General features: G+C 34.2%; 2 protein-coding genes across 2 annotated transcripts in view; both read right to left on the reverse strand.

Moving 5' to 3' along the window:
• Positions 1-3,458: 3,458 nt before the first annotated feature.
• On the reverse strand, positions 3,459-3,950 carry LOC117103993. Its single transcript, XM_033244644.1, has one exon. The coding sequence runs from the start codon at positions 3,948-3,950 to the stop codon at positions 3,459-3,461; it is 492 nt and encodes a 163-aa protein (XP_033100535.1).
• Positions 3,951-4,080: 130 nt separating this feature from the next.
• The window catches only part of LOC117103999, a 9,500-nt gene continuing 2,254 nt past the window's right edge, over positions 4,081-11,326 (reverse strand). The window contains exons 2-5 of the mRNA XM_033244652.1: positions 9,088-9,237; positions 7,981-8,114; positions 6,475-6,685; positions 4,081-6,035 (exon numbers count right to left, since the gene is read on the reverse strand). Of these exons, the coding sequence (XP_033100543.1) occupies positions 5,950-6,035; positions 6,475-6,685; positions 7,981-8,114; positions 9,088-9,237 (581 nt within the window). The 3' untranslated portion in view covers positions 4,081-5,949. The remainder of the gene's footprint in view (positions 6,036-6,474; positions 6,686-7,980; positions 8,115-9,087; positions 9,238-11,326) is intronic.

Genomic DNA, 11,326 nt, shown 5'->3' on the forward strand with positions numbered 1-11,326 from the left:
TGTTTCACCTTATTGGAATCATCAATTGCTTTACTTTTATTCATTAATTCAGTCCATATTATCAAGGTCTTCAAGCAGTTAAACAAAAATCAACAGTCATGGCAAGAAATACTGATTAATGTTATTTATTTACATTGCATGCAAATAAAAACATTTGAAATTTTACATCAGCCTCAATGTATTCTTATTCTTTGAAGTAATTCAGCCTCAGTTTTCTTTTAAAATGTACATTTTTTTAATTATAGAAAAAAAACAAAAAACGAAAACAAAAAACAACAAAAAAAAAACAACAAAAAGCAATTCCAAATAGAATCAAAATATATTTATATATTTACAGGAATTTCCTGTCTCATTCAAAGTCGATGAACATTACTTCTTGCCCTTCCTACTATGCATATGTAGGCCTAGACAAGTAATACAATACACATTCAGTACAGCACGGTCGACTTTGGCTTAAAAAACTACGGTATGAGAGTCGACAGAAGACGGGAAATGCAATTTACTACCTCTAAAATCTTACAACTATTACCAATGTATTTTATTTAAAGGCTGGTATACTTATATCATATTGAAATATTCCACTAAAACCGGAGAACTTTCGTCCAAATGGCTACACATTGTCACTTTCCTCGCGACATTGTTTGCATTAGTTACCGAGTTTACAAGAACGTTTGTGATTGGCTAATAGCGCCTCATCAATGCTTAACAGGTATGGTAAGTGTGGTGTGTTTGGGTACTGCTTTCGAGAACGACATTATTTTTTCGGAGATAAATTCTCATTTTTGGTTACAGTTTCCCCAAATTTACGATTGCCGACAATTATATTATGTTTCAATAAAATAGTATATTGACATTTTTGTGCGAATGCCTAGTAGCGCGGATCGGTGGGTCACCGAATTTGTAAACTAAGCCGATTTTGGAGCCTCAACCCACGGTCTCGAAGACGACGATCTGAACAAATTTACTGAGTTAATGAATAATTCATGAGGGGTCCCCAAGTTATGTACGGAAAAAAAATAGCGAACGGCACACCTACAGCCTAAGGCGGTGTTTCTTCTCAATTAAGAAGTCATTTTATTATACAACTCTGTAAGGTTTTAATAGAGTAGTGCACAAGCTGTTATTTGGAACTTATATAGGCCTATACCGGTAAGAGATTCTATATTAACTTTTATACAGACAGATTGGTTTCTGGATTCCAGGAACTTAATCCATGAATATGACCGTGGAAGATAGAATAACACAGTAGGACTATTATACTCCTTATATACCGTATTACTTAATTTGTTACTTCAATAGACTTCTCAGTTTGAAAAGTAATACATTCAATTTCATAATATAACAAAATTACAAAAACGGCGATGATAAGGATAGTAAATATAATGATAACACAACTATTGACAATGAAGATAATGTTAAAAATAGTAAAGATAAACACAATAATAACACAAAAGACGATGTTAATGTTAACATGTATATAAATTATGACAACACCTCTATCAGAAAATTGAATTTTCTTAATTTTCTGGAATATACATGGATTTATTGATAAAATTAACGATATTAATATTAGTGTCATATTTACAAAATTTTGATTTCATAAGTTTTTCATGTTATAACTACTAATACAGAAACACCGCAAGGCTGTGTACTCAGTCCATTGTTATACATTTTATATACAAATGATTGTAGGTCAAGTGCAAATAATGTTTACTATCTAAATATGCTGATGATACAGCAATTGTTGGTCTGTTGAATGACAGACACTCTGAAATGCAATATCACGAAGAAGTATATGCTTTCTCTAAGTGGTGCAAAGAAAATAGCCTTATTGTGAACGAAAAGAAAACCCGAGAGATGATATTTGATTTTAGGAAAAATTCATTTCCTCTTGAACCACTCTATCTAAACGGCTCCATGATCGAAACCGTTAACAATTATAAATACCGTGGTGTCATCATTGATGATGAATTATATTGGGTTGAACAAAGTAAAAGTACTATTAGTAAAGGTAACATGCGACTGTTCTTCCTTAAGAAATTCGGTAAATTTGGAGTTGCCAAGTCAATTTTAAACTTATTTTATACTGCTGTTGTTGAAAGTTTCATTGCTTTCTGTTGTGCTGCCTGGTATGGTAAATGTAGAGAAGTAGAAAAAACTTCCATACAACGTATTCTGAAGAAATCCAGTAAAATCACGGGAATAGAATTATTCATTGATGGAAATTTGTCATAAACGTATCAATTCCAAAACCACTAATATTCTTAAGGATGTAAAACACCCGCTGTATAATAACTACTGCAAGTTACGTTCTAAGAGAAACAATCTGTATAGATCCATTAAATGTAGAACTGAGAGATATAACAAATCATTTGTACCTTATTCAATTAGATTATATAATGAATAAATTTAGAATTCAAAATAAATATATAAATTTCATCAGATTTTTTGGAAAGTAGTCACAGTACAGTATAGAAATTTTTATTTAATTTTTAGGAATTTTTGATGTATTTTTTATGCTATATATATCACATTTTATCCCACAGAGCATTAGTGTTGTTTGTGAATCTGGTGTTGTATTTTAATGTCTTATTCTGTAATTTTAATGTATTTTAAAATTTATTATTGTAAATGAAATGTACTCAATATATTTTCCATTTATATGGACGGAATAAAAATTGAATTGAATTCAATTGAAGCAAAGATTATAAATGATTATGAATGTTTTTGGAAACTGAAAAGTAAACGCTCAAATACCGAACGGAACTCCGGAGGTATTCTTCAATTTTAAATCACATTTTTTTGTTGAAGAATTACCTAGTTCATCCGAAAATATTATTTGGCTTCGCATCAAAATCGATTTTAACTATCCAGACCATATAATCGTGGCTATCGTGTACCGCCATCCAACTGGCTCACAATATTCTGTCAATGGCAATTTATTTGAAATATTATCCAACGAATACTCATACTTTAGCTCATATTTTAAGAAAGATAAAATCATCGTAATGGGTGGTTTTAATGGTAGAACAGGGAATGAAAATGATTATATTACTAACGATGAGTGCCCGACTGACTGGGACACACAGGTGTATAATGTAGACATAGAATTACCGTGTAGAATTAATGAAGATAAAGTGGTAAATGGATATGGTAAAGAATTATTAAATTTTTGTAAAGAAACTAAGTTAAGAATTGTTAATGGCAGGATATGCAGAGAATTATCCAAAGCATTCACATTCATAAATTATCAGGGAAAAAGTGTAGTGGATTATATATTGACGAATGTAAATTATTTTAATATTATTACATTTATGAATATTGAGAACAGGGTTGTATCTGAGCATATGCCAATAAATTTTGTAATTGAATTTGTAAAGGCTGGAAATAGCGAATACTGCCTACCTGAGGCTGCTACAGCATTACTTGATTCTCCTTCAATGTCTTTGGCATGTTGCTCAGATAGCTCTAGCCTCCTCGATTAGTTTTGTGAGCGTCAGCGTTGTATCCTTTAGAGCTTTGCGTCGGAGTCGCTGAGAAGCACAGTTCTGAATTATTTGATTCTTCACCTCCGCATCTGCGTCTGCAAAATTGCAATGTTGGGCAGCTTGTCTCAACCGAGTGACAAATGCATCCATTTTCTCGTCCCGGCTTTGTTTCAATTGTCGGAATGTATATATGGCATATGCAATAATTTTTCTGGGCTCGAAGTACTTTTTAAACTTCCCCTTGGTGGTCGTAAATGTGTCGCCAGTGTCGTTGATTGTCGTGAAAACATTGTAGACGCAGTCCCCAGCATAATGCAGAAGTAACGCTCGCTGGCGCTTTTTGTCTGTGACGTTCATTGCCACAAACAAGATTTCGAGCTTCTCGATCCACTTCTCCCATCTTTGGGCAAGCACCCCATCAGCGTGTAAATCAAAAGTCGGAAAGGAAGGTAAGATCTCCATGCTTTAACCATAATTTCCAACACGTATTCCGAATCGTCAAAGTGAATTAAATTAAATCTTCGTCGCCAGTGTGATGGTTCAACATCAAGGTATAAATAATGCACAAACAACTGTAGCTGTAGGTGGGTACTATGTTTATTGTAACAACACAACGTAACAAGAAGTGATACACAGTAATGAGAGGTATGAGAAGAAGAGCTAGATATAAAATGAGAGACACTTTTGTACTGCCATATGGTATGAATTTTACCTCTTTAACTAGGTTTTTCTTTACTTTGTTTAAGCATCTATGTAAAAATGGTTTCACATGCCTTTCCTAACCCAACTCTTAATCAAGCTATCATCAGTAGGCCTATGTATACACTTAAGTTCATTTAATTTGAGTACATGGTTAACAACTTTTAAAGGGTACCCATTCCATGACGTAAATTTTATAATGTTACAAAGTTCTGCTTGTAGCTTATCGGGAGTACAGTTTGTGGGCTCTTGAAACTAAACTACAAATCTATGGTTCCATGGGGCAAAGCTATTATAATGGATATATTGACCTGTATGTGTATATTTACGATATGCTTCCTACAACAAATTACTGTATGCAATTGTATTTGCAACTAGGTTATCTAAAAGCCTCATAGGCTATACAGTACTTGGAGTTGTACTAAAATAAAAAATACATCAGTATCAATTCAAACCTAATAACGAATACAGTATATATTTCGTAACATTAAATAGTGACAATTACACAGTATATATTACAATATGTGAAGATGGGGTGCCAGGAAGGCCAGACTCATGACGATGGGAGCACCCAGAAAAGGAATTACAGAAACTCTCAATGTCTTTCTTCTGCATATAGTAAGTTTCTTTAGTCGTTTCTTTTTTTTTTTCAATTTGAATTCTAGAGTATGGTATGTACCTGTGTATGTGTAGCCGCCAGTGTGTTCCATGCCTGACGATCCTTTATTTTTTTATATATGAATAATGAATTAATAAGAATTAATACAAAACATATAAGAATAATAGTAAGTTGAGATTGCTTCGGCCTTCAAGCTGTACTAATACTCTGTTGACATAGCGTAGGCGCTAGGGAGAGAGAGGGAGCAGGCCAAAGCTAGATATAGTATATGTAATATATGGCCTATGCTAGGTCCCATTTATTTGTCCTGTTTACTGTAATTTAATGTAAGCTTGCTTATAATTTATTACAGCATGAGGAGGAATTATCACCCCACACACAGTGAATCCCAACTTCGCTCACCGCGACGTGAAAAAGCTACAGCGATCACTCCAGCGAAACGAGATTGCGCATGCGCTAGTAATGCATTCAGCCACTCCAAATGAATAATTCATTATTCTTTGCTTAACTTACCTACGATAACAAAAATTCGCTTACCGCATTCCGCATCATTGTGTTGCATCCGTGTTTTGTTTTTGTTTACATATACAAATCAGTTAAAAACATTATTTATACTTTGTTATTTATGAGCACGCTTGCTGCAAGTGCCACACGATAAATGGTATTTCATGTCTATTTTTTATTTGGCGTATAATTTTTTAGCATTTCCCTCTTTCACAAAATCCTCCTTTTTTCAAAAATGGAATCCGATGTAAATAATATAAAAGTCTATTTCAATTGCATTGAATTGAAGTTGTTCTTACGAGTTTGTCTAGCTATCTATAATAAATGTCAATGTCAGGTTGCCTAGAAACAGACAGACATTCTAAGGACAGACTGTATATGTATAAAGGTTAACGTTTTCATCGTCATTTACCGTATTATTTAATCAATATGACAAAGTAGATACATAGTTTCTATTGTTATAGTAAATGAGCATAGTATAATGTATTCTAAACGTTGAGATACAGAAAATATAATCCGTATAAAGTTACTGATCAGTTTTGAAATTGTGATTTATGATTAACGTTAAATGGTTGTCTGATTGACGGGTAGGTGCATACGTCAGCTGCATCCAATAGGTTTTCCGGTGTATCTAACAAATCAGTGGAAGCAGCTGTAAATCGGTGATATTGTGGTTTTTTTCCCTAGTCTATCAAGAGGTTTGTCCGGTAGCGTTTCATTCACACCTAAAAAAAAAGGTTGAAAAGTTTTTATTTCAATAAACGCACCAAAAATTGAATAGTATAAGGTAAAAAAAAACAACTTATTATATTTCCCAAGAATAGTGACAACAGGTTTGTCAAGAGACATATTTATATTATTTTGTTCTGATTGAACCTTTTTCTCAAATTTTACAACATAAAATGTATATATACATGTAATATATGCAAATAACTGTAAACGGTAGGGAAAAGGAATCTGTGAGTATAGCTAAAAACTTACCAACCGACCCAAGAACATCAAGCAAGTATCAAGCGAGTGCAAAAGCCTCAATGGCTCAGTGGGTATAGAGAGCAAAATATTCCGGGTTCTAATCCCGGTTGGGGGAATTTTTAATATTCACATATTCCTCTTCTATACCATCTAATTTCTTCCTATACATATACATATATGAGTAGACTTTACAAGAATTATGATTTTCCACTGGAGTCTGTTTGGCTAAATTCGCTGCTAGTCTATTTTCTACAGCTCTGATTCGTGGGCCTCTGGCATCAGTAGAAGATGCCGGGTCAAGTTCGCCAGAGTCTATGGAGTAATAATCAGGTTCATCTCCGTTTGCAGCAAATGCTATCGTCATTTCGAGGTTAGCATCTACAACAGATATTTCATCCGAAGCCTGGTAAAAAATTTCATAAAAAAAATATTAACTAGCAATATACTTTTGTATAATAATAAATATATATAGAATAAATTTAAATGATGTTTGAATTGATATAAAAGTGAAGGAACACTATTTTAAAATAAATTCGAAGCTTTTGCTGGTCTAAGAAGCCTACCGTGAGAACTTTATGATTATTTTAATTTTTTTTAAGCATGCCTAATTGGATAAAAATTAGTCACTATATTTTGTCACGCACATCTTTATATTATGCAAATTAGCTTAAATATTAGGGGTGAAAATGTAAAGTTTCCTATTCTTGGCAACCACTTGTCTTATTAAAGCTGTTTAGAACATGCATCTTTCTATTCTATATCTACTTTCATCGAAATATCATTAAATGTTGATCTTTAGCATAAGAATGTATATGAAGTGTAAACATTTGTTATAAGGTTCCTATAAATTGCCAACCACTGGTAGTATGGAGTTGCTTTTTTATTTTTATTTTTTGCCTGGAATCTATAGATTGAAGTATGCGGAGTCCTATCTTTGTCACCAATTCATTTTTATCAAATTAGGGGTAAAATATTGGGCTCCCATATCTTAGCAGACGTTGTCTTTATAGACTTGAATCGTATTTTAAAGCTTATTTACAATAAATGGTTACAATTTACAAACAACACTAAAAGCCTAGAACTGAGAAAACCAGGATGAATGTAAGTACAGGTACAATGAAAGTTACATTTTCACCAATAGAGGCCAGCAACTATGTATTTTTTTTTTAATAAGTGTAATCAAATATAATAAATAGCAGAAGATAGAGCAGCTTCCCAATATAGTGGAACATCCGTTCGAAAGGTATTGAGGGTACACGGAGAGCAATTTTACCACGTCCGCGCAGCGGCGCTATATAGTAATGATAAAGGCACCACTCTGGTTCGTTTGTTTCCTGTAGTTTCTCCACTTAGTAAAATATTCAAATTTTAACCCAATCGCGGGAGGGCCGATGTTCCATCAATTTTAATGCAAATACTCGGAACAGCTCATTCTTCTGCTATTTAAGTTCTTTGGTGTAATTGAAAAAAGTAATTAATGTAGATTGTCTTTCGAATAATACCACATATTCCCATGTTTGACTAAATGCGTCCGCTATCTTTCTTTTTTTTACCAAGAGCGGCTACTTAACCTCCGCGAAAAAATTGGCAGCAATGTTTTTTTTGTTCAGTATAAAATTTCGAGTCGGAAAAACGCAGTTGCAATAAGTTAACATGAATTTCGAACACAAAATAAGGGTAACTCCGACCTGCACTTACTGAGATACGACCCCCAAAATGTTCGTTGATACTTCCTGCTGCTCTATGTCTGGGTGAACCATTCACATTACTTTCCATATTTGTAACAATTTCATTGTACATGTATTTTAGGTCTGCATCACTTCCAAAATGTCCTGCAAGATAATAACTAAAGTAATGTCAAAACCGAAAGATCTGGCCTCACACATGCCGGAATGACAATCTCTTTGCTATGGCGTTTGGTCTAGATTGTGCAAGGCTGCGGGGTCTGCCACTATTCCCACCCAGCAAGTCTGTTTTACCTTTCCAGCATAGGTACTGTATACTCCTTGGATACAGCGACAAAGTATCTTGCCCAAGGACACAAACGACTTGCACAACGAGGGTTCCCAACCTCAAGATTGAAGGTCCGAGCCAAACAACTAATAATTGTTCATTCCATTTTTAAAGAGCATAGGCGTCGATCGGTGGGGGACACGTCCCTCCTACTAGTCAAAGTAGGCGGACATCATATCAATTCTCCCAAGCGAGTGGAATGAAAGACAATTAAAAATTACGAATGTCAATTAACAATTACGAATGTCATGAGTTTTGTCTGTTCACTGTGCTCTGTTTCAAGTGTGGTGGGTATTTCCGGAACAAAACCGAGCAAATACGAACGTTGCTTTCTATGATGAGTATTTCAGTGGCGGATTCAAGAGGAGCCCCCGGCCGACCCTTCCTAAATTATTAACAATTTTAAGTAGAGAAAAAAAGAAATTAAATTTAAATTTATGCCTGAGAGTGCCATTTCCGGCGAACTAGAGGTGCAATAATTAAAATTTTTTTTTTACCTCAGCCCCCAACCATGGCGGGGCTGAGGTGCTCTACACTTCATCAGTAAAAGTCCCACCATGGACCTCTCTGTTTCGAATTCTTTAAATGTAGTGTAGAAATAAATGTAAATTGCATTCCTTAAAATCAATTAGATACGACTTACAAAAGTCGTGGCCACCTGTCCCCCTACGGGCCAAGACTGTCCTTATTTGCAATTTGTCCACCCACCCTTTATTCTAGAAGGGTGGTTGATATATTTTAGGGGTTTCTACCTCCTATCTACTTATAACAGCCAAATACCGAATAAAATACCATTTGCTGCTGGTTTTGACTGATCATTTTTCACGTCGGCCACATTAACAGTAACAACTACTTGTCCATCTTTAGGATTCTCAACATCAGTCTCGTCTCTCACTCTCACAGCAAACAACTTTGACGTTGAAGGTTTATCAAAGTTATAACCTATTGCAAAATTAATAAAATACTATAATTATGAAGATTCATACGCTGCGGTTTATGCGGTTTAATCAAAATCTTCGTTTTGTGTAATATGATTAAACGGATAAATAAAAGTTAAACATTCTTCGCAGAAATCATTATCTACTGGCCTATCCTGGTCTGATGACTTAGCACAGTGGATATGTCAGTTTAAGTATTGGATGACTTTAATAATATCAGAACAAACATTACATTTCATTATACATATCAATAAATTCAGAAAAGTATAATTACAGTATCACAATGAAATCAGTAAAAAAGAAAAAAAATATATAAAATAGTTTAAGATTTAGCACAGTTGATATGTCTTATTTTCTTACAGTTACAGCAGTTTAAGTATCAGTTGCTTTTTATAATTTTAAAACAATCATAACATTTCATTATAGGCCTACATATCAATAAATACAGAAAACTATAAATACAGTATCACAATAAAATCAGTAAAAAAGAAAAAAATATATAAAATAGTTTAAGACTTAGATTTTAAAAAATATATATATATATGCACAGCCTACCAAAACCTTTCTTCATAATTTCACATGATTACAGGAGTCTTTGAGTTACAGCAGTTACTGCTTAAATATCTATCACTTGCTTCTACTAAAATTAAGAATTAATTACTAAAATTAAGAATTAACTGCTAAAATTAAGAATTAACTACTAAAATTAAGAATATTGTCAAAAAGGTTTTTAATTGATTTATAACAGGGGTGTGAAATGTACATAGTGCACTACAAAAACACGCACATTGACGGTAATTATTTAAATATATGATTCAATATCATTGTGGTAAAAAATAATGAATGTAAATAATATATAGGCAACAGATATTTTTTTTAAAGTGGTCCAGACGAGGCAGGTGCAGCCGGCGAGATTCCGACGGCTCTGCCTCCTCCTGCTAGGGCAACCACTAGCAGCTGTCCTTCCGCAACAACAATTTATCAACAGCACTTTCATCCGCAAAATTTGCGCTAGGTGGCTTACGACCGCCTTCCTGGTGGTACTTGTATGGATGGCGACCACTTTCCAGACAACTGTTTTCTATGGAGCAACCTTCCCAACTGGACAAGGGATATCCAGCAACATTCCTCATCCAGAGTTGGATGAAGGAAGGTATATACCTTTTTTTATTGGGGCCATCCTGAATGGGCCTTTAATACACCAAAAAGAAAATGGAAGGGTACGGGAAAAAACCTTTAGTACCCACTGAACCCTTAAAAGCTCATTAAGAAACACAGAGAGGAGCACCCAAGGACCTTGAGATTGTAAATGTATCTTTACCACTACACTACAGATCCACTCTGTGAATCATCAACATCTTTGTGTATCGGGTATTAAATGCGATATACAAATCATAAGCACACACTCGATATACAAATCATAAGCACACATTCAATACACCAAAACACAGAAACAGCACAGAACTTTCTAAGTTCATATGGAAACTAAAAGACAGCAAAACACAATACAATATCAAATGGTCCATTAATGATAGAGCCTCATCCTACTCACCCAAAACAAAGCAATGCAATCTATGCAAAAAAAAAAAAAAAAAAAAAAAAGTTTCATATAATTTATGCAGACAAATGTGCGTGGTTAGTTTGAACCAGATCATGAAGACGAAAGTGCTCAATACACACGTAGAGCAATATAAATAAGTAATCAAAGACACTAGGTTACAAAGTCAACATTTTATTTTGCACCAAAAAAGTAATAGAAGCAGATTCAGCAAAGGAGTTAAAACCAACATCGGAAAATCATTCCTTAACCTAGTAAAGAAACATTTTCCGAGTGGTAACATTTTGCACAAACTGTTCAACAAGAACAATGTTAAAGTCAGCTATAGCTGCTCAAGAAACATGGGCAGTATAATCAGAGCCCACAACAAACAGCTTCTGGTTGCTAAGCAACAAGAGCCAGATAAAATCTGCAATTGCAGGAAAAAAGATGAATGTCCACTCTCTGGAAATTGCCTCACCTCATCCATCATCTACAAAGCCACTGTCCACTCAAATGATGACACAAAATGCTACATCGGGCTCACCGACACACC

The sequence above is a fragment of the Anneissia japonica genome, unplaced genomic scaffold, assembly GCF_011630105.1.
Source record: "Anneissia japonica isolate Jap-2015-1 unplaced genomic scaffold, ASM1163010v1 scaffold2167_len242483_cov200, whole genome shotgun sequence".
Classification (NCBI taxonomy): domain Eukaryota; kingdom Metazoa; phylum Echinodermata; class Crinoidea; order Comatulida; family Comatulidae; genus Anneissia; species Anneissia japonica.

Coding starts and splice junctions, on each gene's coding strand:
- LOC117103993 (XM_033244644.1), bottom strand. CDS start 3,950: ATGGAGATCTTACCTTCCTTTCCGACTTTTGATTTACACGCTGATGGG.